This window comes from Zymoseptoria tritici, chromosome 3 (genome assembly GCF_000219625.1).
Source record: "Zymoseptoria tritici IPO323 chromosome 3, whole genome shotgun sequence".
NCBI lineage: Eukaryota > Fungi > Ascomycota > Dothideomycetes > Mycosphaerellales > Mycosphaerellaceae > Zymoseptoria > Zymoseptoria tritici.
In genome coordinates, this window is record NC_018216.1 from 2,138,800 (window position 1) to 2,165,818 (window position 27,019).

At 53.6% G+C, this 27,019-nt stretch overlaps 10 protein-coding genes across 10 annotated transcripts; 6 read left to right on the forward strand and 4 right to left on the reverse strand.

Moving 5' to 3' along the window:
* Nucleotides 1-416: 416 nt before the first annotated feature.
* Nucleotides 417-2,183, reverse strand: MYCGRDRAFT_91827 (uncharacterized protein; the record flags this gene model as incomplete). The annotated part of the gene is made up of 3 exons (XM_003854313.1): nucleotides 417-507; nucleotides 569-941; nucleotides 2,042-2,183. 3 exons carry the CDS (start codon nucleotides 2,181-2,183, stop codon nucleotides 417-419), a joined length of 606 nt encoding a protein of 201 aa, XP_003854361.1.
* A 387-nt stretch (nucleotides 2,184-2,570) lies between these two features.
* Nucleotides 2,571-3,542, forward strand: MYCGRDRAFT_38873 (uncharacterized protein; the record flags this gene model as incomplete). The annotated part of the gene is made up of 1 exon (XM_003853859.1): nucleotides 2,571-3,542. The coding sequence occupies one exon, from the start codon at nucleotides 2,571-2,573 to the stop codon at nucleotides 3,540-3,542; it is 972 nt and encodes a 323-aa protein (XP_003853907.1).
* A 2,188-nt stretch (nucleotides 3,543-5,730) lies between these two features.
* MYCGRDRAFT_70017 (putative ABC transporter) lies at nucleotides 5,731-9,051 on the forward strand (the record flags this gene model as incomplete). Its single annotated transcript, XM_003853860.1, has 2 exons — nucleotides 5,731-7,425; nucleotides 7,546-9,051. 2 exons carry the CDS (start codon nucleotides 6,241-6,243, stop codon nucleotides 9,049-9,051), a joined length of 2,691 nt encoding a protein of 896 aa, XP_003853908.1.
* An 892-nt stretch (nucleotides 9,052-9,943) lies between these two features.
* On the forward strand, nucleotides 9,944-11,135 carry MYCGRDRAFT_56917 (uncharacterized protein; the record flags this gene model as incomplete). Its single annotated transcript, XM_003853861.1, has 4 exons — nucleotides 9,944-10,062; nucleotides 10,138-10,428; nucleotides 10,482-10,685; nucleotides 10,744-11,135. The coding sequence occupies 4 exons, from the start codon at nucleotides 10,037-10,039 to the stop codon at nucleotides 10,988-10,990; spliced, it is 768 nt and encodes a 255-aa protein (XP_003853909.1).
* A 181-nt stretch (nucleotides 11,136-11,316) lies between these two features.
* MYCGRDRAFT_70022 (uncharacterized protein) lies at nucleotides 11,317-12,131 on the reverse strand (the record flags this gene model as incomplete). The annotated part of the gene is made up of 3 exons (XM_003854312.1): nucleotides 11,317-11,577; nucleotides 11,642-11,917; nucleotides 11,988-12,131. The coding sequence occupies 3 exons, from the start codon at nucleotides 12,104-12,106 to the stop codon at nucleotides 11,439-11,441; spliced, it is 534 nt and encodes a 177-aa protein (XP_003854360.1).
* A 5,667-nt stretch (nucleotides 12,132-17,798) lies between these two features.
* MYCGRDRAFT_103792 (uncharacterized protein) lies at nucleotides 17,799-18,563 on the forward strand (the record flags this gene model as incomplete). Its single annotated transcript, XM_003853862.1, has 2 exons — nucleotides 17,799-18,383; nucleotides 18,448-18,563. 2 exons carry the CDS (start codon nucleotides 17,868-17,870, stop codon nucleotides 18,520-18,522), a joined length of 591 nt encoding a protein of 196 aa, XP_003853910.1.
* Nucleotides 18,564-18,985: 422 nt separating this feature from the next.
* Nucleotides 18,986-20,360, reverse strand: MYCGRDRAFT_70026 (uncharacterized protein; the record flags this gene model as incomplete). Its single annotated transcript, XM_003854311.1, has 2 exons — nucleotides 18,986-20,016; nucleotides 20,094-20,360. 2 exons carry the CDS (start codon nucleotides 20,122-20,124, stop codon nucleotides 18,986-18,988), a joined length of 1,062 nt encoding a protein of 353 aa, XP_003854359.1.
* Nucleotides 20,361-20,544: 184 nt separating this feature from the next.
* On the forward strand, nucleotides 20,545-21,712 carry MYCGRDRAFT_70030 (uncharacterized protein; the record flags this gene model as incomplete). The annotated part of the gene is made up of 4 exons (XM_003853863.1): nucleotides 20,545-20,651; nucleotides 20,699-20,918; nucleotides 20,989-21,612; nucleotides 21,665-21,712. The coding sequence occupies 4 exons, from the start codon at nucleotides 20,581-20,583 to the stop codon at nucleotides 21,710-21,712; spliced, it is 963 nt and encodes a 320-aa protein (XP_003853911.1).
* Nucleotides 21,713-22,229: 517 nt separating this feature from the next.
* MYCGRDRAFT_38541 (uncharacterized protein) lies at nucleotides 22,230-22,448 on the forward strand (the record flags this gene model as incomplete). The annotated part of the gene is made up of 1 exon (XM_003853864.1): nucleotides 22,230-22,448. A coding segment is annotated over one exon (219 nt), but the record flags the coding sequence as incomplete, so codon positions are not given.
* A 182-nt stretch (nucleotides 22,449-22,630) lies between these two features.
* MYCGRDRAFT_70031 (putative major facilitator superfamily transporter) lies at nucleotides 22,631-24,384 on the reverse strand (the record flags this gene model as incomplete). The annotated part of the gene is made up of 2 exons (XM_003854310.1): nucleotides 22,631-23,849; nucleotides 23,906-24,384. 2 exons carry the CDS (start codon nucleotides 24,382-24,384, stop codon nucleotides 22,631-22,633), a joined length of 1,698 nt encoding a protein of 565 aa, XP_003854358.1.
* Nucleotides 24,385-27,019: the final 2,635 nt, after the last annotated feature.

Below are 27,019 nucleotides of genomic sequence, written 5' to 3' on the forward strand. Positions count from 1 at the left end.
GTTGTCGAGGAGTTGAATCATTTATTTCATTCTGGAGCTCGTCATGCTAGAACTACAACGATCGTGCAATGTGGAGAGATTCACCCCACACGGAAGTGGAGGAGTCGTCAATGGCACCCGACATTGGCTCCCTCCTCCACATGCCGCTGCTCCCATTTGACTTCATCGTTCATGCATCAGTCTACGCTTCTATCGTTACACTCCCTTGATCTGAATCATGCTAATCCTGCTCAGCGCTGCTTCCGCTTGACACCATACATTCATGTATAGGTCTACGCTTGTATCGCTATGCTCCGCACGTCTTCTTCAGAACCATGCTTCTCCTCCTCGTTCGATGCCTCTTCCGGTGAGTCGTGTTCCCTTGCGGCATTCGCTGTGCTCGCGTCGTTCTCAATGTTGCTCTCAGCGCCAACCTGCTAGCCGGTCGCGCCTGCTCCGCCAGTGTTGGCGGAGCCAGAACCATTGCCAGTGGAAGCGGCGGCGGCTGAGGGAGGCTGCGTTCCCTGGCTGAGAATTGTTAGTTTACCTGCGCGTAAGAGCAAAGGCGTGCGAGGCAATCTATACTCACTAGACGCAGTTTTGCGGACGACCAACTGTGATGCACCGTTCACATGGACGCGCGCCATCGCACTTGCGGTGACCTCTCTTGCATTCGGTGCAGCGGCTTGGACAACGGCCACCTGACTTCGAGGTCGGCTTCTTCGGTGGAGGCGGTGGTGGCGGCGGCGGAGCGCGCTTCTTCTTGGTGATGCCATTCTTCTTGCCCTTGCTGAGTAGCCTCCCGCCCTTATAAAGGCTGCCGTTGCGCCTCACGATTCTGTTGGGGTTCTTGGTCCTGGCCATGGCTATGCTTTGCGGAGTTTGGTGTTCGATCGGGGCGTTGTTGAGGATGCGGGAGATTGGCGATGCGTGCTTCTTTGAGGCTGCAGGATCTTCAGACTCTGTAAGAGACGATGTTGCTGGAGAGCTTGAGACTGTGTGAGAGAGAGAGACTGTGCAAAAGAGAGAGATTGTGGAAGAGAGGCGTGTTGAGCTGTCGAGGGTGAAGGAGACTGAAGAAATGAACCTGTACAAACGAAGCCTCTGACGATCTTCAACAAGAACTTTCCGCTGGCGAGCAGCGAGCTGATCCTCAGCCACTGGCGACCCCGCTGCCGTGATGGAGAATCGTCGAACGATCAATCCATCTCGTGGATGGTCTCCCCGGTGTGCAGAAGGTCGATGTCTCGGAAGCTTGCTCTTCGTCAATCGTCGTATCGTTGGTGAAGGACTTGTTGCGCTCGAGTGCCGCTTCAAAACGCTCCACAGCATCGTAGGATTAATCGTCGCCATATTGCTGGTTATACGATACACAGACAGACCAACAAAACATGCTTGTTGAACAGCGCCGTCCTCGACAAGACAAGACGCCCACCCTCTTACTCAGGCCGTCAATATCCTCATCCGTAGTCCACCGAGCGAACAGTATCCTCCTCGTTCTCAATCAACGTCCGGCACTGCTCTGCTACCCTCCTCATACCGATGCATGTTCTTCTTCTCAAGCAGCCCTGCCTCGTCTCCTTCTCGAGCACTGCTTCTCCTATTTCTCATGCGTTGCTCTCTTTCTTCGTATGCATCGCTCCTCCTTGTCTGTATGCATCGTAGCCACCCCTTCCATAATGAGTCCCGACACAATCTTCTGCATGATGAGCACGTGAATACTTCAATCTCCATCGAGTGAAGCAACGTGTGGCGCATGCAATTGGCGCGTGATCGAACAGCCCCTTTCGATTCTGCAGCTGGAGCTTGAAAAGCCTGCCAGCCGTTTCGTCGTCTTCCGTCCCCCTCTCATCACCACCACCGTCTCTTCTCCACCAACATCGACACCCACTTGCGCCCATCACCAGCGCACAAAGCCATTGTCGAACGTTCTTCCTTCCCTTCTTTGTCTTCAACGACACCGTGTCTTTGCAGACACCCCGTTGCCGCTGGGCCACCGCACAATCCACCTTGATAAGCACCCATCTTCACAACCTCGCGCTTCGAATACTCCTCATCGTACTGCGCGCCGGTGTGAGTGCTCTAGCAAGAGTCTCATCCTCATCGATCGCAGCGTCGACATCGGTTCGTTCCAATTCCATTGCTTGATCGTCCACATCGCCACAACGCTGACCTTCATCCGCAGTCTCTCGAAGACCAGCCATTGTCCCATTGAGTCAAGACAGACCACGCGACCACACGACTCTTCACTTCCAACAACAACGCCATTGTCGCGTCAAGTCGACGACACCTTCACCGACCGCCGTCACAGCACACGACACACCTTTGCCGCCCTCGAGCTTCCTTTAAAGCGTCCAGCCGTGACGATCGCACATCAAACACAAATCTTCCGGTACACTCGAGTCCACCACTTTTCCTGCACAAGCACATTACTGACTTCCGTCTCAAAGACCTCCTTCTCAAAGACCAGCAACGCTTTCATCAAGATGGAGCTCGCTTTACTCCCTGACCAGTATCTGGTGGGAAGCTCAAACATCTTCGGCCATCCGCCTCTGCCAACGTCTGGTGTTCACAACCAACACATCTCTGCCATGTCCGCCGCGGTCAATGTGCCGCGCATTGGGGTCATCGCTCTCGCAGCATTCATCGCCGTCTTCAGCGCTCGGTACATCCGCACGATTGTCAGCATTGGCACCTTTTACTTTTACAAGCCGAAGCCGGTTCTCGAGAACCCAAAGTACACTGTCAAGGATGCCAGCATTATCATCCCAACGACGTTCAAGAAGCCGGGTGAACTCTTGGAATGCGTCGAGCGGATATCAAACGAAGCTCCCGGCGCAATCTACATCGTGACGGCGGACCAGAACGTTTCAATCGTCCAGCAGATGCTGCAGGAGACCAACCTTGGTGACGTTCGTGTCCTCGGCGTTGAGCACTTGAACAAGCGTGCGCAGCTCCTAAAAGCACTCCGCGAAGTCGAGACTTCGATCGTTGTCTTCGCCGACGATGATGTGTTCTGGCCTGCGGATTACCTCCCTCGCCTTCTTGCAATCTTCGAGGACGACAAGGTCGGAGCCGGCGGAACTCGTCAGCGGGTTCGTCGCGACAAGGCAGACATGTGGAACTTTCTCGGGATCGCTTACCTCGAGCGCCGTGTGTGGAACAACATCTCCACCAACGCCATCGACGGGTCCATCTCCACACTCTCTGGTCGCACTGCGGCCTACCGCACCAAGATCCTCCAGACTCCGAAGTTTTTCACGCACTTCAACGGCGACACCTGGCGCGGCAAGCCTCTCAATTCCGACGACGACAAGTGTCTGACACGCTGGGTGTACTCCAATGGATGGAACATCTGCATTCAGTCCGATCCGGAGTCCGTTCTTGAGACCACGGTCGAGGGCGACTCGAAGTACCTCGACCAGTGCATGCGCTGGGCCCGCGCCCACTGGCGTGGCAACTTCACCGTGATGGAGCAGGAGTCCTACTGGTGCTCGGTGAAGTTCTTCTGGGGTTTGTACATCATCTACTTCGGTCAATTCCAGACGCCCGCGATCCTTTAGGAAGGAATCATGTGGTATCTGCTGTCAGCCGCAGTGGGTGAGACTCCATTCGCCATCAACGCCTATATCTGCTTCGCAATCTGGATCATCTTCACCAAGATCGTCAAGCTCATCCCGCACTTCTGTCGCCATCCCACGGATGTGCGCTTCATCCCCCTCATGATTCTTTTCAGCTACTACCACGGCTTCATGAACATCTACGCCATGGGCTCCATGATGAACACATTTTGGGGCTCTCAGAACTTGAAGCAGCTCGAGACAATCCGCACAATCGACGCGGAGTCTCTCATCCAAACCGCCATCAATGAAGCTGAGGAACATGGAGAGCACATCGACGCTGAAGACCACGTCAACGATGGAGATCACACCGATGCTGAAGATCTCATCGACGCTACAGTTCCTCTCGGCGCTGAAGTTGCTGTCGGAGCTGAAGTTGCTGTCGAAACTGGAGTTGCCGCCGGACCTGAAGCTGCTGTCCCAGCTGGAATTGCCGTCGGAGCCAAAGTTCCTGTCGGAGGTGATGAACATGTCGGAGCTGCTCAGCACACTGATCTGGCCCAAGTGACGGATGAGGCTTCCACTCTTCAGACTGCGCATGCTGGTGAAGTGAACACTGATCATGTCGATGATTCGTTGCCGGCTCTCGACACCCAGAGCGATACTACTCCACCATCATCTCCCATGTACACCACTCCTCCGGTGTACGAGCCCCACAGGCCGGACCTCGGCTTGAGACGATTCTCCCACGTGGCGACCTGGGTAAATCTCGACGGTCCTATCGACACAAGCGAGCCCGAGGAATCTGCTGATACTGGCAAGCCTGTGGACTCGGCCTACACCAGCGAGCCCGAGGATTTGACCGACACCGCTGAGCCTGATGACTTGGCCAACGCCAGCCTGCCTGAGGAGTCGGCTCACACTAGCGAGCCTGAGGTCTCGACCGACACCAACGAGCCTGAGAATTCGGCCCACACCAGCAGTTTCGAGGCTCAGGACCGCCCACAGGTCGTCCCACAGGTCGAGGAGCCAATCTTCAACGTCCACAACTTGTATCGCCGCCGCGGCGGACGCAGCGAGTATCCGGGCAAGGGTTGCAAAGGCGACTATCCTTGAGATGTGCCGATGAAACTGCAGCGAGAAAGAGATGGCTTCATTCCGCGGCTCGTGCTTTCGCGCATACAATGCTCAGCGAGTGAAAGCAGTGATGGTATGGATTTTTCAAGGTATCGAGATTCTCGCTCACGGCATTACTGAGACTGAAGCTGACATTGGTTCGATTAGCAACGCATGGTTACCAGTGATATGAGTGAGTGGACGGTGGATTCGTGCTTTTCGATGGCGCTGCACCTCGGGACCGAAAAGAATCCACTGTGTCTTTCTGCTTTCCGCTTTCTGACTTTTGATTTTTGCCTTCTGCTTGTTGGACTTTACGAACATGCCCGAGATGTGCCATGGCACATGGCGACCGTTGTCGCTGGCCTTCTTCGAAGGCTCTCACATGGTATGGACCTGCTTTGCGATGCGATGCAATGAGAAAAAGGACAGCACCATGCCTGTCTCATGACGCGACCGGAAAAGGGCGGAGCGGGCCCAATGCAGAATAACAACAAGGACAAATGCAACAATGAAAATCCAACTCCTGTTTCCCCAACGTGATGTACAATATAAGGTGTGAGGTTCGAGAAGTGAGATTCGAAATGCACACGACAACCTCGGGCCACGTGCCAGCACCAGGACAATGTCACAAGACAGGGCAAGTGCCGCATGGGTGTTGCAGTTCTACATCGCTACTGTGGAACGTACCTTGTTCCGATTACATCTCACCGCTCTGCGCCGAGTATCTGCACCATCACACGCTTCTAAGCGGCCTTGCTTCGATGCTGGGCAATACTGCACATTTGCCGAGCTCAAATCATGGGGAGTCCGAGGGATTCGTGGGGGTCGTGCAAACTCTGCTGGCCGGCGGAGCAGAAGGTGTGGCTTCACGGTGACGATGGGGATCATGAGATATAGGTAAGGCAGACTTGCACTACCTCTGCTACCAACACCGGTGTCGACGACGACTGTGGCGACGAAAGGACTTGAAGCGGCGGCGGCGGAGACGGCAGCGCTTCCCTCCAGTCCCCACCACCACCACCGCCTTTTCCTTCGATCGTCACCGCTATTGCTGGAGAATACTCTCTCAGTTTCCTCGCAAATCATTCTCACTCATTTGCATTCACGACTGCACTGTACGAGGCATTTTCTCCACCGCGTACTATCGCTGCCTGCCGTTACGAACCGGACCCTCGTCTTGCACAGTCGGCTGCCTGCTCTGTGGCGATTGCTTTCTCCATCATATCGACTCATCGACCGCAGTTTGCTCGTCTTCATTCTGCATAACAGACGTGCAGGGAGAAAGGTACATCTTGCATGCAACGCGGGCTTGCTTTGCCGGACATGCGTTTGCTGCACGTCCGCTGTTAGTCTTCCTTCCACGACCTGACCTCCAGTCCCTCTACGATCTCGCGGCGCAGCATCGCTCATATTGGACCACAAGGCTGTGTCAACCGACAGTCAACCACACAGGATCACACAAGGCAATCTCATCCTCCGGCAGGGAAGCTGCAGCTGCCCGCCAATACATACCCATCTCCGACATCAGCCGACGACCTTGCCCAACATTACCCGCTTGCCGTCCCACACCACATCACCAAACATGCTCGCCTCGGGGATGGCACTGGCCGTGCTGCATTACCTGGCACCAATCATCACCGCCGTTTACTTCGTCTCGGCAAAAACTACCGCGGTCTGCCTGCTGCAAGAACCGAAACCTCGCTCAGGCACCAAGTCGAGGCGATTTCCTGCCATTGCTTTACAATTGATCGCTGTGTGTACCGCTGTTGCGGAGGCGGTGTCGACGATATTGCAGGCTGTCAGGCAACCTGGCTGGGCGGCTGAGCAGGACTATGTGATATTCCTGGTCATCTTCATCGCAGTTCATCTGTGTCTGGCGCTGGGACTGGCAGAGACGGTGAGTCCACTATGGCATCCATACTTTGGCGCGTGGGTCATTGCATTCTTCTTCGAGGTCGGTCTTCTATCGCTCGCGGCCACATCTGGCAAGACCGATGAGTACACTACTACTCGACTGGTGCTGGCAGCGGTAAGAGCATCGGCTTTGCTGCTATTATGCCTTGGCGTGCTATGGTTCGCGTTGAGGGACCGCATGCGCGGCATCAAGCTCGATGAGGAAAGCGAAGCGCTTCTGGCTGAGAATGGCAACGGCCACGCCAATGGGAACGGCACGGACGGCAGATTGAACGGGAGCACTATCAAACCGCCGCCATCATCCCCTGAGGAGGCCTCAGGCGACGCCACTGAAGACGACGAGATGTGGGACATGGACTCCGATTCAGAGGAGCCAGATCGCGACAAAGAGCTCAAAGAGTTGCAGAAAAAGCGCCTTCAGCAGTCCGGCAGTTGGTTCAACTATCTCAAAGAGTTCAAGATCTTCATTCCCATGCTGCTTCCATGGAAGGACCGCCTTGTACAAGCCTGCTTCTTGATCATTGGGATCATCATCATCGCCGAGCGTGTTCTCAACATCCTTAAGCCTCGGCAATTGGGCATCATTGTCGACGAGCTTACGGCGAGCGCTGGAAGTGGAGATGTTCCGTGGCACTCCATCGGTCTTTGGATACTATACGCATCGCTCAGTTCCGGCGCCGGAATCTCTCTGATTAAGAATGTCGCTCAGGTTCCGGTGCAGCAATATGGCTACAAAGCCATCTCCACGACCGCGTTCCGCCATATCATGGGCCTGTCAATGGATTTCCACAACGAGAAGAACTCTGGCGAACTCATTCGTGCGATCGAGCAAGGCTCGAATCTGCAAGACCTGGTAAGTCTCTGAAGAGGGCAAGGCTTGCGGCGCCTGAGACTGTCTCGGCCTGTTCCAGGTCTAAGTCTGCATCGCTGTGTTTCCTGAACATCGCTGATCCTTATACCCTTTGATGTTTAGGTCGACTTCATCTTGTTCGATGTAGCGCCGATGTTCTTCGATCTCATCGTGGCTTTCGTCTACGTCGCGGTGCTCTTTGATATATACATGAGCCTCATTCTCTTTGCAGTTGGAGTCTCGTACGTCTTCGTCGGCACCAAAGTCACATTGTGGAGTATGAAGCAACGACGAGACTACAATGCCGCTTGGCGATCCGAGAGTAAAGTCCAAAATGAGGCAATTAACAACTGGCAGACGGTCTCCCACTTTAATCGAGGAGACTACGAGGCGGAGAGATACAGCAATACCGTCGACACTTTCATGGCCGCTGAGTGGCGCTACTACCTTGCGTTCTTCATGGGAGGCGGCGCGCAGTCCTTTGTCATGCTCATTGGACGTCTCGCGGTCACCGTGCTGGCGATCTGGCGTGTGGCACGTGGTCGCGCTCCTGTCGGCCATTTCATCACTCTGATCAGCTACTGGGGCAGCATTGAGGGTCCGCTGGGCAACGTGTCCTATTCAATCCGCAAAGTCTCACAGATGCTGACGGATTCTGAACGTCTGCTCCAACTTCTCACCACGAAGCCAACCGTTACCACCGATCCAGGCGCTCCAGATATTGCCGTCACTGCCGGCGAGGTCATCTTTGACGACGTCAGCTTTTCCTACGACGTCCGCAAGTCCACTCTCAAGAATGTCGCCTTCACTGTCAAGCCGGGCCAAACCGTCGCCCTCGTTGGCGAAACTGGCGGCGGGAAATCTACCATCTTGAAAATGCTCTATCGCTATTACGACGTCGCGTCCGGTGCCATTCGCATCGACGGCCAGGACATCCGGCATGTCACCCTCGACTCCCTGCGCGACTCGTTTGGCTTAGTGCCACAAGATCCGGCGCTCTTCAACGTGAGTCTCATGGAGAATATCAAATACGCCCGTCTCGACGCCACCGACGAGGAAGTCCACGACGCTTGTCGTGCGGCGGCCATTCACGACAAAATCATGACATTTCCGGACAAGTACAAAGCCCTGGTCGGCGAGCGCGGCGTAAAACTTTCCGGCGGCGAACTCCAGCGTGTCTCCATCGCGCGGGCGATCCTCCGACAACCGAAAATCGTGCTCCTGGACGAAGCGACGAGCATGATCGATGCGGAAACAGAAGCGGTGATCCAAGAGGCTTTCAAGCGACTGACGGCACATCGCACGACGTTCATCGTCGCACATCGATTGTCGACTATTCAGCATGCCGATTTGATTCTGGTGATCAATGATGGACAGATTGTGGAGAGGGGAACGCACGAGGACTTGTTCCGGAAGAAGGGGAAGTATGTTGCTCTGTGGTCGAAGCAATTGAGTAAAGATGTCAAGGAGGTTGAAGCAGAGTTGGAGGTTGTTCCGGAGGGAGAAGAGGAGGAGCTTTTGGTGAGGGTTCGAGATGAGGTTGAGCAAGGAAAGAATACGAGTGACGATACGACAGAATCGGAATCAGGAAAAGTGAGCCTGGGCTCTGATGGGTTCAGTATGAGCTGAGAGAGGAACCGTAGGCGGAAGGAGCTGGGCTGGCTCGTTATTTCGCGAGGAAAAGCCTCTCTTCGACACGGCAGACTCCGCACTATCCACCGCCGACCGAGCCAACTCTGCAGAAGCCGATATCACGATCGAGAAGAAGCTGGAGGAGATGAATAACGAGTGGACGAAAAAGTGTCTCCGCAGTATCCTTCGCCAACCGAGCCAACCGAGCCAACGAGACAGAGAACCTGGAGGACACGAGGGCTGGACGAAAGAGTGTTCGGTGAGATGGAGCGCATATAGCGTGCTCGAAACCTCGCATACTACCTTCCACATTAAAGCATACTGACTCTCCCTTTTCGACGTCCCAACCTTCAGTCCTGACGCAGCCCCACTGCTCTGCTACAGCTACGATATCCTTACTGCAGTCTCACCGCGGTCACACGACCTTATGCTCGATATCTCGTGACACCATCGGCAGCGGCACTTAAACCTAGAAACCGAACGTCCCTTTTCCATCGTTGGTAGAAGTCAAGGTCGTGCCTGACATCCCCAAGGTCTCAGCGGACTGGTCACGCATATCGATGTATTCCTATAGCGTATGGAACGATACTCAGTCCCTCAGTCAGAAGTAGAAGGTCTTGGGAGACCTCGTTGACAACGACATCAATCTGCAACATAGAGTCCCGAAGTTCACCCAGCTGTCTTTGAAAGTTTAACCGGATCTGTCTCGAGCTTCGAGTTTCTCGAAGCCTACACCTTTCCCTTAGTTCTTATGCTACCACAAGTTGTCGTCTCTCGCGTATAGGCTCTCTCTAATATGGCAGACTCCGCGGGCTCCACCGCCGACCAGGCCAACACGGCAGAAAACAACACCACGAATGAGAAGAAGCCGGAGGAGACGAAGAGCGAGTGGGCGAACCTCTCGAAGGACCACAAGCTGTATCAGTTCGCTCAAGCACTTGCCGGTGAAGATGGCATACTGCACACCGCTGGACACAACGAGATGTACGGCGTGGAGCTCGTTGCTCCGTCTGAAGGGTGAGTCCACGATCCTCTGACGACGGAGCGTATCTCAAGGAAAAATCCTAACGACCAGGCCAACAGATCTCCCTCCCCACACACCACCTTGATTATCCTGCAGAAGTTCCTTCGCGCGAATGACGAGGATCTGGAGAAAGCGAAGGTTCAGCTGAGCGAAGCGTTGAAGTGGAGAAAGGAGTATCAGCCGCTCAAAGCAAGAGACGAGGTGTTTGATGGCGACAAGTTCAAAGGATTGGGGTTCGTGACCAAAGTTCGAGGAGCTACAGAGACGAAGAACGAGGAGGATGTCGTGGCCATCAACGTCTACGGTGCCGCGGCGAAGGACTCGAAGAAAGTATTTGGCGACACAGATGCGTAAGTCTACGTGAAGAGCAGACCTGACTTGAAGCATTCTGACACGGGTACAGGTTCGTCCGCTGGCGCGTTGCTCAGATGGAGATCACGCTCGCCGAGTTGAAATTGAACGAGGCAACCAAAACGATCCCAGATTACGGCAAGGGTCCCGATCCGTACACAGCCATTAACGTCCACGACTACCTTTCCGTCTCCTTCTTCCGCCAACCCGCCGAGATCAAAGCATCCTCAAGCAAGATCATCGACCTCTTCCAGAAGTACGCCCGCGCTCTGAGCCCTTCCTTGAACCTCAGTCACTGACCCTCCCTCGCACAGATACTACCCCGAAACCGTCAGCTACAAGTACTTCGTCAACGTCCCTCTCGTCATGCAATGGATGATGGGCGCCATGAAAGCCCTCATGTCCAAAGACAGCATCCAACGCATGACATGGATGACCTACGGCTCGGAGCTACACACATGCCTTGGGAAGGACTTGCCATCACAATACGGTGGCTCTGGTCCCGCGCTGGAAGAGACTGCCCTGACGCCGAAGTACGCCGAGACTGCTGCTGCCGCTTAGGAAGCGCCAGTGGATCGATCCCCGACTACAGCGCCAGCGCGGACGGCGGACGAGTCAGCTGTTGGTCGGCTGGCGAGCGAGCTGGTCGAGGATATGGCGGGTGGGAGGAGTGCGTTGTGGAGGCCATTGGAGGCTTCCCTTCGTGTGGCGCAGGCTCTTCGTACCGAGAGTGATCCTTTGATGCGAACGGCTTTGCGTGTGCGGGCGGAGGAGCTACGCACTGAGATCAACGAGATTCGTGCACGTGGTGGGTAGAAGGAGTTTGGTTTTGCACAAGATACCCTGCCGTTTGGCGATTGTTTGTATGCTTGAGAACGATGGCTATACCGGACACAGCGAACGACAAATGCGATTCGCTCATATCGCACTTCTCATCTATCAAAGTACACTTCTCGACTGACAACCCTCAGGGCTCAGCTCTCCAAGCGCCATTCAGACCATCGTCCCGCTAAGCATGGCATGGATATTCGGTCGGAGTGTACTCCGGCTCAACGACATAGTCATCGTACAGCGCCAGCGATCCGCTTCCAGGCGCGAGACGAACATCTCCGCTCGCATCCTTCAACACCTCGAAATTGGTCTCGAAGCTAATGCCCGCGAAGAGAAAGAGTCAGCATCATTCAAGACAGCAATGCCAACGACGCAACGCACTGAGCAGAACTGCAATTACCACCGTCATAACGGGTGTCGATCTGGCCTACGACATTGTAGATCTTACTGGTATCCGTCTCGGACCCGACCTTCGCGACGCCCGGGTAGTGGTTCCAGTGTTTGTGGCCGTCCGTGGGCATAAGCATCTGCTTGATGCCGAGAATTTTGCTGGCGCCGGCGCCGTGGAGGGATTTGACGAAGAGCTGGCCGGTGGTGGGGACGAAGAAGTCGGTGAAGCCCTTCGTGGCTTTGGGGTCTTCGGCTGCGCTGTAGAGTCTGGAAAGGGAGGGATTTCAGTGTCTGTAGGTCGTGTGGTGGGTGGGAGGGACGAGTTGGAGGAACGTACGCTTGCAGGAAGTCTTTGAATGCGCCCTCTACGCCGGCTTGAGGTTTGTAGTCGGCGAAGTTGACTGCGTTGGCCATGCCTGACAGGCACATGCTGACGATGAGAGAAGAGAGTTGCATCTTGACAGAAGTTGTGATTGGACGGAGATGGGAGGAAGGAGAGTGACGGGTGTCAGAATCGACCTGAAGAGCATCGCTCAGTCTTATAGTCTTCTCATCAGCACCTCCCTCGACACGGGCGGTGAGCGAGATTTTCGAAATGCCCCGTCGACGAACCCTCTCGAACGGCATTTGACATCATGAGAGGCCCGCATTGCCCTATCTACCGGAGCATTACCGATAGCTTACGGTCTGTGCGGTATGAGGACTAATACGCGGCATCTGCAGTTTTACGTGATGGTGCTCAAGGGTCGTCTGACTTGAGCACCGTTGTTGGACGTCCATCGATGAACATGCTGACCCGAGCTCGTGTTGCCGTTGTTGGCCCTGAGTCGTCCCGCATGATGCCTCGGTGATGGTCGGAGTAGTTCTCAGCAGCGGTTGGTTGATAACTTGATAAGCGGATGATCTGCCATGGCCCGCTGATCAGGGTCGTAGGCCTGGCAGGCACGCTTTTTGTTCATCATGGTCCTTAGTTCCTATTGGCGTAGCTTATCGTTTTTCGTTGGTTTCGGCTGTTGCAATGCAAGGTGATGTCGAGGTCGCAAAAGCTTGTCGCAGGGAAAGAATGCGTGCGATGGGAGGAACAATATACGCGTAGTCATTCCGAACATCGCTTTCAATACGATGACTCGGCTCTGCTTGAGTAAATAGGAGATGATGGAAAATCGATGCTCACATTGACCACGCGCATTTCTGCGAAGTACACACGATCTCGATCGAACCCTGAAGCCGGTGGTCCTTCCCAGGGATCAACGGAAGACCAGCATAACAGCTCCGACCCGACCTAGATATGTTCACCTCGTCGGATGTGCTCGGTTGGCAGTTGAGCAAGGTGTCGTATACACAAGCACTGTGTAACTTATTACATGGGATGGATACTCGGCTATATTGACCTCTCGTTGGCTGTCGTTGCCCTGTCAAGCAGTGCTGTAGTGTCTCATCAGGATCGAAGGATCGACGGATCAGAGCTGGGTCCTGGCGGAGGTGCTTGACCCGGTTCCGCATCGTGATTCGTGTAGACCAACCTCTGGACAAGGATTGTTGAGCTCCCTTGCGCATGGGTACGGAACACGGTTGCATCCAGCGTTCACAAACCGAAGAGACTGCGATGAAGACCATTCTGTCGAGCCCTTATTCGCGGAGATCCTTCGAGGCCGAGTAGGATACCAATTCCCAAATCGTCGGATGCCGGCGTGAAGTGCAAGTGGAGCGATGTGTCTCACCACACTCATGGAAAGGTCGCGATCCGGTTATGTGTATATCGGCGCCAAACCGGCACTAAATGGAGCCTAAACACCACCACGAGTCAGCACTAATTAAGGCCCTTGTCGATCGATATCTACCAGCCGTGTTGTTGTTGTGTTTATTAAGTTAGTAGTGTTGTTGTTGGTGCTATGTATACCTTACCGTCGCCCTTATAGCAGCCTTGTTCCTTAATCTACTCGCTGCCCTTATGCTACTACCAGACGACATCGCCGAATAGCGCATTAAGCTGTACGATATTAAAGAGCCGTTGTCGCTGAAACTAGCGCTGTTCAAGCAGGTGTAGCCGTTTATAAGCAACGTATAAAGTAAAAGGAAGCGCTAGAAGCGCACTAAGCTGTTTACTAAACGAGTTTAATGTTGCTGCAAGTGTGGCCGACCAAGTAAGGCCTATAGCGGTGCTAGTAAACGGCTAAGTTAGAACGCTTATAAACATAGTAAGTAGTAAATCTAGTGCTATAGCTAGTCGCTAATGCAGTTAGGTTGTAATGCTAGAATCGCTCTAATTTTCTACTACAAAGATGCTACAAGCAAGGAGCCTGTATTAGTAGAAGTTAAACGCACTCGCGACAATAGTAGCTACAACTATTCCCTCGAATCTATAGACTACCGGTTCACGAACAACGGCGTTAAAGAGCTCGTAAAGCTAATACTAGAAGTCCTTCCTAAGCTATTAGCGCTAAAGAAGAAGCTAGACTATAACCAGTCGCTCGTTAAGGCCGGTAGAAGCTCTATATTATATAACTCCGTTCGCAACATAAACCGCGTAGCTGTCGACAGAGCCCGAGATGTGCGCCGTGTTGTTAGATCAGTCGTTAGCGATAGCAAGCGTCAGGTCGATAAGGTAGTCGCTACCGCGGTAAACAGTAGCTTTAAGGCCTAAAAGGTCACTACTATAAGCGGTGCGGAGCTCGTAAGGGGGGTTGTAATAGCTACCGCGTAGCAATTAGAATACCTAAACACCGGCGATTATCAGCTCTTCCTTATAGATAGAACGCACGACTACTGCAAGCTAAAGTAGGTGTTGTTTACTATTTACTACTTTACGGACGAAGGCTAATAGCTCCCCCTTAGCCAGTTTATTACGCAGAACTAGCAAGCTGTCCTTATTACTCTAGCTATTGCTACCCTTCGAGAGTAGGCTCTAAGGTAGAAGCTACGCTACGCGGTAACAGACGACAGCAGCGCCGAGCAGCTAGCCATTCGCACAGTCTTTAAGAAGGCTAGTATCCGACAGCTCTTATGCCAGAAACACGCCAAAGAAACGCTATTACGCAACTTCCCTTTAAAGGGATATCGCGCTGAATTCTCGCTACTCTAGAGGGCGTTGTCGCAGGCTCGGACTCGCGCTAAGTGCGCTAAGCTACTCGAGAGGGTAGATCGGATGCTGGCTAACCGTAGCAAGGACGATAAAAGGACGTATCTGCGGCGACACTAGAATGTTAATAATTCAATAGCGTAGGCGATATAGGCGAGAGTAAACAATCCACTTCTTATAAGGGTAAGTTAGCAACGCTAACGACAATTATCGAATTTATGATTAGCTTACGCCGGCGTAAAGTCGGCGCTAAGCCCGATTAGGTCTATTTAACGACCCCTCGAGAAGTTTCTTAAGTTTTAGAATTTTTGTTCTAACTACTATCTTTCTTAGTGCAACACTACTAACGCCGCTAAAGGATATTACTCCGGCATTAAAGGCGACGGCGAGAAGAAGCGCATGCCTAAATAGTCGCTGCTAGGGCTAGTGCTCTATCTAGTGACAACACAGCAGTCCTACTTCGACAAGCAAATTACAGCGACCTACAACTCCACGAAAACGAGGCACTAGAAGGTCCTTAATCTTAAGGGCCTTAAGAACTATCTAAGGGTCGTTTAAAGGGCTATGGCTATAGAATAGAAGGCAGCGGAAATTAACGAGAACTCCGGCAAGCCCTTATAGAAACACTACTACCGTTCCTACTACCCTTCGAATCCACCTTATTGCTATTACCACTACTAGCTTAAGCACTATGCGGCTTATCGACATATTCTCCGAGATTACCGCTTTAACGACTACCCCCTTACGCGAGAGCAGATCCACGTAATAGTCGGTCGATATTAGGGCCTTAATGCGACTATAGTGCACCCTAACTAGCCAGCTCAAGAGTTCTACGTTAAGGGTAGTGACGAGGGCGACGAGGTATCTATTAATCTATTAATTCGTAGGCTTAAAGTGCACCTTAGCAGTGTTAGTAAGGACCTTAAGAACGCGTTTTACCGCATCAAAGACAACACTATTGTCGACAAGTCTACAACTATAGCTACACAAGCACACTTCCTCAGGCTGGTTAAGGACGCAGTTCGCGAATACACCAACTACGACATTTACAGCTAGATTAATGCCGGCCGTCTACACGTTAAACTTACGCCTTATACGAACCGCAAGAAGAACGTTAATTGCATAGCTATAGCACTACCTTAATAGCTATTAATGTTAACACAGGAAACAGTAGCTAGTAAAGAATACGTGCTAACACTATTGTCACAACACACGCTATATAAACTAACACCATAATAGCTTAGTTAGTCGTTAATTCGCAGGCTACACTTACTAACCATAGCTCTATTACCGGCGACACTATCTATAGCTCACTTTAGCATTAGCCACCTACTAACGTCGGCTCTATCAGCTATAAACAGCGGCGACGACGATGTATTATTCACACTAGATTCGGTGCTACCGTTTAGATTAACAACACTATAGCAGCGTAAACCTACAGACTCATAGTTTGGCAGTTACTGCAGCAGCAGCAGCGGCAGTCCTTTTAAGAGGCGGCGACAGGGAGGTAGCTAGTTAATAAGATAGCTAGTTAATAAGATAGCTGGTCACCACGACGACGAGGGTGGTGTAATGAACATGCATGTGGCGTGTGATATATAGCATGAATCGACAAGGTTTAATTAATGGCGTTGTCGCCGATATACAGACCACCCGCGATCCAGGGTTCGATGTCGAGTCCGGAGGCTTGACTCGTCGAGCATAGCACCGCAACATGGGGATTCATCAGTCCACGTGCAAGCCATCTCAGCTGATATCAGCGTCAAGTCTTCCCAAAGAGGATGCCGCAAGAGGCAGGAAAACATGGCAACTTGGCAATCACAAATGTTCATCGCAATTCCCACATGGCCGACATGGGCGCACGGGGAGACCGAAGTCCCAGAGTCTAATAAACACGAACACGGGAAGAGGTCTGTGCAAGATTCAGCCGGCTTGGCGGCGAGATGAATGTCCCGACCTCATGTTGTCCTTTACCTTCATCGCCCTGCCATCAACGACGTCCAGACCTGCTATTGTCATCAATAATGATTTGATAATCACTTCAAGCGTTCTCTCCGTTTCTGCTTGCGCAATGGCCGTTTCATCGAGAGGCCGCTCTGGCCGCCCTACAAATTCTGCCGCGAAGGGTGTACCTAAATTTCGATAGCGCTGCTGCTACGAAGGCTGCTGAAAAAGCCAATGCTCCATCTGCCAAGGGCTGTGCTAGGGGCAGGACCAAAAGGCAAGGACAAGCGGAGCTTCTCCTACTGTGCGGAGAAGCAGGAAGTGTATTCCCGCCATCGCCGGTCTCAGCGAGAAAAGAACGCAAGGCTGTCGACCTCGACGATGACCTGATCACGGACGCCGGCGACAGACCGTTCACGCTTCAGCCTTAGAGAGCGCCACATCTCAAACGAGCAGCACATACTGCATCAGGCGATGCAGACAAGAAATGCCCAGGTCCCGCGCTACTGAGGAACCGGTTCGGCCAATCACCATCCTCGTGGCGCATGTCCAGATCTCAATCAGCATCGTGGACGCGAAAGCACAGACTAGTCCGCCGCGTGTTCGCTACCGCATTTGATCATGTGGCATGATGCTCTGCATGGCAAGCGAGCGGCCCGCTCTCGAAGCAGACTCTAGATTGAGACGTGGACTTCTCTTTCCAGCCCCAAGCCCAGGCGGGTCGACGTCTTTGCTTTCGGGGACTCCGCTCACAGAGCCTAGAATTGCTCGGCAAGAACATGCCAATTTGTTTTCACGTCCATATGTGGAAGCCCAGACCACCCAGTCCCGCTCGTTGGCATTACTTTAGCCCGTAGAGGGTTAGATGCGGCGGTCATACAATGGTGGAGCATTCATGGCCTGAGTCGTCGCCTGACCGGCGTCGCCGAGCCAGTCGAGTCGAGGCCATGAGCTGAGCATTCTAGCGGAGTGTTGGCGAAGATAGCGGGAAATTGTCGCCCAGAGGTGGAGGGCCAGGCTGAGCAGCAGATCCGTGTTGCTTGGATCGGAGAAAGGTATAAGTCTTCGATCGCCCTGTCGTTTCACAATACCCTCTTGTCTCACAAGTCTCATCACTACCAACGATCTCATCACCCCCACGGACAATATCTCAGGCCTCTCCAACCAATCAAACCACCCACACACAACATCAACATGCAGTCCTTCATCCTCTTGGCGTCCACCTACGCCCTCTCCGCTTCCGCCCTCGCCTTCACCGCCACCTCCGGCATCTGCGCCGGCTCCTCCACTACCGGCGACGGCCTCGTCATCTCCGGAACCACCTGCACAGCCGAATGCTCCATCGACCGTCCCGGCGGTGACTTCCAAGCCCTCCAAGTGGCCGACCTCACCGCCTGCGCCACTGCCTGCCAGAGCGCCGCTGCCTGCCTCGACGCCACCTTCGTCGAGGAGACGGGCTTCTGCTACCTCAAGAACTTCGTCCTCAACCCGGTCTCCAAGGGCAACGTCGACACCGTCCTCTGCCGCACCTGCGCCAACGGCCAGCCCATCCCCAACACCAGCTGCACGCAGGAGTGCGGCACCGACCGTCCCGGTAACGACATCCAGGCCATCGGCCCGGTTGATGGCGCTGGTGCGCTGCAGACTTGCGCGCAGGCTTGCGATCGCAACCCCGACTGTGTGACTGCTCAGTACCGGTTTGACAACCGCGTAAGTCTCAATATTACCGTCCTGCTCATCTAATAGGAATTGTATGCTGATTTTATTGCTCTAGTTCTGCTACCTCAAGGGCCGCGCCAACGCCCCTGTCTCTGACGCCAATGTCAACGGCGTTGTCTGCTCGAAGTAGGGCTGAAGCGTTGCCTAGGGCAAGATGGTCTGAAGTGATGTACGGTCGTGTTTAGAAGTGTAGCATTGAGATGGAGTTGCCCATTGTATATATCCCTTTCAAGCGATGATCTTGCACCTCAACCATGACACATTTTACTCGTTCTTGAGGCCCGCATCGTGTCAGGTGAGAGTAACTCCATGTCTTGCTGGTTTCCGGATAGGCTAGAGGAGGCGGAGATGTTCGGTGGCGAGAAAGTTGCAAACCCAACGATTTCGATGTGGTAAGAGACAGCGTAACGCCGGACCGTGAGCGGAGTCTGCGTGAACTGTTCGCGGGCATCCCACCAAGATTCAGAACCATGCCCGGACGGCCAAGCTCAAGTTTGAATCGTCTGCAGAGCCATGCCTGCACAGAATCACATCGATCGAAGCCCGTTTCTGGCATCCTGGACGTTTGAACCGCTCTCAACTGCCGAGACAAGTCACAGCTCTACAACCTGTGGTTTGTTCCCCAGCTTGCCAGTATTGCAATACGTCAAAGCTGCGTTGACCATGCGTGTACTCGGCACCTTGTAGCCAAAGATTCGATCTTGTAAGAGAGCCAAAATCCCAGAGACCACGAAGATCAACAAATGATAGCAATCTACAACGTTCTTCCACGACGACACCAACCCCCAAACACTTTCGCTCGACTCCTTGTCCAACACCACCGCCAACGCTCTCTCACTCTCATCCCATCTCACGCTCTCCTGCCCTCCCCTCAGGATGCCCAGCGCATCACTCCTCCCCGCATGGATATGTCCAAAGACATGCAACAGCGGTTTCGTCCGCCTCACCTCTCTCAGTAGGAATCGATCGCCCATCGCTTGCACGCCCGGTAAATCCAGATGAAAGCGCGGCGGTCCATGCGTGACTACGATGTCCGCGTCTTGAGGAATCTTGCCGGTCCACATATCTTCCTCGCGTGGATACTGGAACGCATGTTCAGGTCCGCCTACGAGAGGAACATGTGGACTGCCGAAGACTTTCACCCGGCCGTGGCTGCGGGATGTACGGTCGGAGAAGTCGAGGGTGGTGCTTGAGTTTTGGAGGTAAATGATGTCTTTCCAATCCACTGAACCAGCTTGATCTGCAGGGCTGAGAGTCTTTCGACTGGCTGGGTCGAGATAGGTGTCGTGGTTTCCTGCGATGGCGATTTTGTAGCGGTGAGGGAGGGAGGCGAGGTGGTCTATTTGGGCTTGGAGTTCGGCTGGAGTTCCGGCGTTGGTGAGGTCGCCGGCGTGGATGAGGATGTCGCCTGGAGGGATGAAGGTGGGTATAAGGGTGTGAGTGTCGGAGATGCAGATGACGGTTATGTTGAGGTTGGTTTTGTGGGAGGAGTGGAGGAGGGAGAAGAGGTAGGAGGTGAGTCGGGCGATGAGTTTGGTTGGGTTGTAGAGTTGTCGGCGGATGCTTGGGATCTCGTATGGATTTGGCATGGTTGTGCTCATCGCCGTGATGATCTTGACTGGATCTTTTGTTGATGGTTGTCATTGAGGTTGAAGTGGTGGAACGTGCCCCGCGAGATTTTGAAGCCTGGGAAAGATGTACCTGCCCGTGTACACAATACCTCTCTCCTCATCAAAATGGCCTTGATTTACGATGAGATGTTTGTCCTGGCGTCCTGCATTTGAATCATACCATCATCTGACGCAATTCGACCATCTATCGCTGATGTAATGCATCACGACGGTGTCAGCTTGACACGATTTCTGCGTATCAGCTTTGCTGTCGCGATGGCAGGAAGTGGCTCCTTGCGGACGCGACCATGCCACAAGTCGGCGAATGCGTTTGAATCGGACATCCAAGTGGCATCGAACGGTGAAGGATGAGGTTGCAGGGCGCGATGGACGAGGCGAACGAGACGACAAGATCAAGCTGGCAGTTTGCAAGCTGTCCCTCGGGTCTCCACTTCGCGACTCCTCACGGCATTGCGATCTCGCTGATCAAATGAGGAGCTACGACATTGACATATATACAACAAATCATACCTGACGCTTCAAACGGAGATCATCACCAGATCATCAAGGTGCTCAACATGGTCCAGATTCCAAAGTTCTCTGAGCTCCCCGTGGACAAGAGTGGACCTCACCATAACGCCTGGGGCGTGTAAGTCAGCAACAAAATGTTTATGAGACGCCTCTGACATGCAATAGATACGGCAAAGACGATCAGCTAGGCACTCTCAACCGCCTCACAGACGAGGTCGTAAAAGCCGCCGCCAGCGAAATTCAAACCGGGACTCGTGTCAATCTCGACTGGCCACTCGATGCACAAGCAGATGTGCCCTTCTTTGGTCGACAGTCTTTTCAGAAGAAAGTCTACCAAAAGGCTCCTCGAATCGTGAACGACGATACTTGGTTCTTCAACACGCAGGTAGGATTATTGCTCGTCAATATTGCTGCCATCGAATTCTCAGCATCGCGATCTAACACACCGCCAACAGAGCTCCAGTCAATGGGACGGCCTCCGCCATTTCGGCTACCAGAAAGAAGCCAAATTCTACAACGGCGTAACTCTCGACGACATCCACGGCACCAACGGCGTGACGGCGACCAACACCCTCGGCATCGGCGCCTGGGCGGAAAAGGGCATCGTAGGCCGTGGCATCCTCCTCGACTACCACGCCTGGCGTCTGAAGAACAACGTCGCCCACAGCGCCTTCGAAACCGGCTCAATCAGCGCCGAGACGCTCCGTCAAGTCGCCGAGGACCAGGGAACGGAGATCAAGTTTGGTGACATTCTCTTGCTTCGCAGCGGGTATATGGACGCCTATGGTAAACTGTCACGAGAGGAGATTGAGGCATATAGAGCGAAGCAGCCATTGGCGTTCACGGGCGTTGAGCAGAGCGAGGACATGATGGAGTTCATGTGGAGCAACTTCTCGGCGTGCGCGGCGGATCATCCGAGTTGGGAGGCGTGGCCTACTCAGAAGGAGTATTTGCTGCATGAGGTTATGTTGGCCGGATGGGGAATGCCGATTGGGGAGTTATTCGATCTGGAGAAGTTGGCGGCGGAGTGTGAGAGGCAGAAGAGATGGAGTTTCTTTGTGGTGTCGAAGCCGGTCAATGTGAGTGTGCCGTATTGTGTGTTCTGCTACATCGCTGACCGTCTTGTGATAGGTGCCAGGAGGAGTTGCCAGTCCGCCCAACATCGTCGCCATCTTCTAACTGCTTGGCTTTGAAATGAATTGATCGTCAGCGCGAAAGAGGTTTTGCTGCACGTCATCGCTTTACTTGACAACTGAGCGCGAAACAGGGACTGTTCCCTGTGTCGTTCACGCTTCTTGTCTAGGAGAACATGTTCTCATTCCGTGTTCAGACCTCGTTTCGTGTATACTGTGAAGATCGCTGCGTAGAATTGAGACCGCTGTGCGTATACTTTTAGTTCCATCGGCCTCACTCAAAACGTCCTCTTCACATGAAAGAGAAATTTGAACAAGATATAGCACGTATACATCCAACTTCACCAGAAACAATCCAAAATGGCCGATCAAGCAGAATCTTCCTCCTCATCAAGAGCACCTCAAGAAGCATCCCAAACCTCATCAGGTACCAACCCTTCCATCCCTCCAAACCACCGCCACAAATCTAACGCTCTCCTCCTCCAGACTCACAACAAGAAGAATCCACACCAGAAACCTGCGCCAAATGCCTCACCCCCGAAACAAACACCGATCCCGACCCGGAAACTCCCAATCTCCTGAAAGCCTGCACGAAATGCCACACGACCAAGTACTGCAGTCGAGACTGCACGAAAGCGGACTTTAAGCAGCACAAGAAGGTGTGTGCGAAATTGGCCCAGGCGTATGCGGAGAGTGGGGCGTATAAGGCTCCTGTGAGGAGTCGGGCGCCGCCGAAGGAGGGGTTTCGGGGTGGGCTGCAGAAGTGGCAGTTTGATACGTAGGGTGGTGGGATTAGGGCGGAGGGAGGGAGGATGGGCGGTGGTGGGTTTGACAGTGGCAATGGGATCGGGTGCTCGAGGTCGAGGCTTTACGCGTGGTTACAATGGGACGATGATGTTTCATATCTTGAGAGGGTATGTGAGCTTGTTATGTATATGTCGTTATTCTCAGTCCAATCGTGAACTCATCTACTTGTTCTAACGCTGGACGACTTGGTCCCTCCTTCTGTCGTAATGATATCTGTCTTGTCCGAACTCCAGTCAACCACATCCTCCGCAGCCATCATCTCCAGACTCTTCTCCGCATCAGTCGAATTCACAGCCTCCTGATCATCTCTACCATGTCGATGCTCATGCTCGTCCTTCCCCTTCTCAACATCCACCCTCTCCCTCCCCATCAAATGCCCCCTCACCTCCACCGTCTTCCCATCAGCACTATCCTTACTCTTCTTCCTCACACTCCACCCTCCATGCCACCCCGCCCACCCCTCCTCCCAAGGCCCCCTCAACAGCACCACAACCAACGCCATGCCCATGCTCCCCACACTAAAACTCCCACTCGCCGTCCACCCGCCCCTCTCATACAATTTCGCACCCACACTCGTCCCCACCAATTGTCCAAAGAACGTAAACACCATAAACGCCGTATTCGTCCGATTCCTCGCTTTCGGCTCGACTGTGAAGATCGAACTCCGCAAACTGATCTGGCTCGTTTGCATACCGAAGTCGCCGAACCAGGCTTGCAAGATCGGTCCCGCAACGGTAAATGTGCCTGTATACGTTCCGAGCGTGATGCCGATGAGACACCAGCCTATGCCCAGCAACACGGTGAAAAGCGGTACGAAGCGATCGATGACGAGTTTGGCGTAGAAAGGGCTGCAGAGCATACTCGCGATTCCGATCAGCGCGAAAAGACCGATGATGACGGAGTCGTAGTTGTACGGCGGGGAGGAGAGGAGGAATGTCACGTTCGTCCAGAAATTGGTGAACGTCGCGGAGACGAAGAAAGCTATGCCACACGCTTGCACGAGGACTGGATGTTTGGTCAACATCAGGATCATACTCCACAGCATGTGGAAGTAATTCAGCCCGTCAGGGTTGGTGGAGGGATAGTCCGGCATGAAGCACCACAGTAAAGCGAAGATGAGGTACTGTAATCCGACGGAGAGGTAGTAGATTGTGCGCCAGGATGTGTACTGCGTGACGACGCCGGAGAGCAGACGCGCGATGAGGATTCCTAGCATGAGGCCGGAGCCGACGATGGAGAGAGCAGTGGCGCGGCGGGCGGGTGGCGCGAGGTCGCCGACTAAGGGCATCATGAGTTGAGGCGTGACGGTTGTGATGGCGACGAGAAATTGGATGGCGGAGAAGACGCGGATGGAGGTCGTGGTACAGAGGCCGATGCTGGCGATCCGTTAGCTGGTGGAGTTGAATGGGGGTGGTGGAGTGAGAGGTCGTACCATAGTGTTGCCGTGACGAAGATGAGGGAGAGGACGAAGGGTCGTCTTTTGAATAAATCTCCCAACGGACACAGGAAGAAGAGGCCGACCGCATATCCTGCTTGGGCCAACGTCGGAATCTGCGACACTTCGACGTAATCAACGCCAAAGTCTTTCGCCAGGATATTCAAAATCGGATGGTTATAGTAAAGGTTCGCCACGGTAAAGGCTCCTGCAAAGGCGAAGAGGACGTTCAACGCGGTGGAAAATTTGGGTGGCGAGTCCGGGTCCCATCGACAATTAGGTGGTGTCCAGTAGAGGACGTCGACGAAGCGCTGCCATCTTGATCTCGAGACGGCCTGATGTTGCGTCTCTTCTTGAGCATTGCTCGATTTATTGTTCTTGGAGGATGTCGATGATTTCTCCACGGTGCCGAGGTCGGCTTCGGGCCCAGAGGAAGTTGGCCGTGAAGTCAGCGTTGTGCCATCGTGGGCTTTCATTATTGTCGACATATTTTCGACCCCACGACGTCCATATTGGTCTCGTAACTCGCGATTCCGAGGATGCCTGAACGAGAGGGTATAGAGAGAGTGCAAGAAGGCGAAGATCCAAGCCCACCTGCAAATCTATTAAGCGAAACCGGGTCGATCATTGAGGCTCCCAAAGTCCGAAGACGGATAAAGAGGGCGGATGGCACTGCATAATCTACGCATGCCGAATTGCCGACTTTTGGAAGAGGAGGTGGGAGACTCGCCCTACTCTTGGTTACCAATCCATGCATTGCACCTGTCGCTGTCTTCATAAGCCATGCTGACACATATCCTCCGGGACCTCAGTCGTCGCTCTGTCATATCATTCATTCGTAAATCCATCGCAGCGCTTGCAGGATCAAAAACAAAAAACGCCGACATAAGCAATGCTCAATCTATGCCTCGCTGTGCCAAAGAAATTGTCGACCTCAAGCAGCTCACACCAACGACCAGTCTGAATCAGGCGAGGCACTGACACCGTCAACAAGCGGCAATTCCGGGACGGTTTCCCTCTCCATACCTCGCTGTCGAAGTGGCAATGTGCTCCGATTTGGATGCTCGACATGCTCGAACGAGTCCGAGCCCGAGTCGCTGCCAACGTCGTCTCGGACAATTGTCTCCTCTACAACGTCCGAGTGTCCACGCACAGCGGTAGACTCATTAGCCGGATCGTGGAGGCTAATCCTGGAGGACCCTTCCATCGTCTTGACAGCGCGCTCCGTCGGCCGCATGAGCAGGAAGTCTTCGTCGTCCGAGTGATCGACTGACTTCTGCGCAGCAAGATTGTCAAGCATGCCCTTCCACAGCTGATCAGCCCTAGCACAATCCAGGACCGGGATCGAGTCTCCTTTGCTGAAGTGTCCAACCTCTTGCGCCGGTTTCGACGGTGACAGCTCTGCATCCACATCTAGCCCTGAGGTCGCCCGCACTGCCAAACGATCAGATCGATCATGCCGCTCCTCGAAGTTGAACTTGATTTCTTGTTTGGTCAGCTTCTCATACGCAGCCTGATGCGAACCATCCATATCGTCGAAGTGGAATAGTGGTCCACTGCTGGCGTTGCTGTATGACTCTGCGGCCTTGACCTCCGGCACACGAGCGGCGTATGTTTCAGCGACCCAGTCTGCGAGACCATCATCCGCGTAGTCCATTTCTTCCTCAACATCGCTTGTCGTCGGCTCAGGCATCGTGTCACGGCGTAAATCCTGGATGAACGTATTCCTGGTACCCTGGCTCCCATCCCTGCTGACCCCATTGTGCCGGTCCCGGATCTTCCGCAACACATCCTCGAGGTTATCCGACTCCGCATGCACTTCGTCCTGTATTGTGTGCACTGCCGGATCGAATCTCACGGACTGAGCTCTTTCCCGCAAAATTTCCAGACGCTTGCGCTTCTTCAGGCTGGAGGGAAGATCAACTTCCTCCGAGGGGTGAAAGTTGAACATTTGCTTGACTTCCTCGGGCGTGCGATTGGAGAATGCCATCCGCTCTTCGCATTGTTCGAGCGCATTGCGGTGACTTTCGTCTTCGAATCCGCGTCTCATATTTTCTTTGCATAGATCTTGGCTGAAGGGACGGAGGTCGGAGGCAAGCTGGCGGAAGTCGGCGGTGCTTTCGAGCATGCTCAAGTGGGAGACGCAGTAGCTGATGATTGTGTTGAGTAGCCCAGTCTCGCCGTGGAGGTGCTTGTAGGCATAGCGAATTCCTTCGATTAGGTCAATAGGCCTGTCTGGACTTGAGCAGCCGAACTCGCATTGTCTGATGACATTTACATTCGCTTGATCTTTCAGCGGTGGGAGCTCGTAGATAATAGCGAGGTGGTAGAGCTGGAGATGCAGCAGTATCGACGAGGGCACGACTGCATAGATATCGCCATCTTCTGTCATGGAATACGAGCCTGACTGTAGGAAGCGTACAAATGGTCGCGCGGTCATGGAGTTGAGGGTCTCGAGATGCAGTCTTGGGCCAGCACGCGTGGTTTCGAATGCTGCTGCTAGAAGCGGGCAGCTATCTTCAATTCTCCGTAGGGCGATGCCAGGCACTGACTCGACACCGTGTCCGCAGGTTGACGGATATGTGATTGTTCCAGGGTTCTTGGTGACTGGAGCCGGGCTGTTGCTTCTGAAATCTGGCGGTTCGATTTCATGGTCGAGAGGGTTGTTGCCTAGGCTCGCAGGCATTCTCTCGACCTGGATGTCCATCCTTGGACGTACTCCCAGATGTCACGCCGCGAATTCAGAGTGAGGATCAAGGCTGTCGAGATTGATGAAATGTCGTAGATGTCTACTCACTGTTGATGATGATGTGGAAATAGAGAATGGATTGACTCAGAAATGCAGCAGTCGCGATCAGGCTGCGCTGCCTGGAGTCTGCAGCTGTTGCATGAACAGGGAGGTCTTTGATTGGATGACTTTGGCTGTGCCACAATCCTTCGAAAGCATACCTGCGTTTCGACACCAACAGCTATAATCGCCTCGTGTTATAATCCACCCAGACCAGCACCGCAGAGGCCTGGGTCTCGGTCCTGGGCATGGAATACATCCGACTATGACGCTCGAGTAGACATGGCCATACCACGCGTTGATGCAGAGCTGTCTCGTCTTCG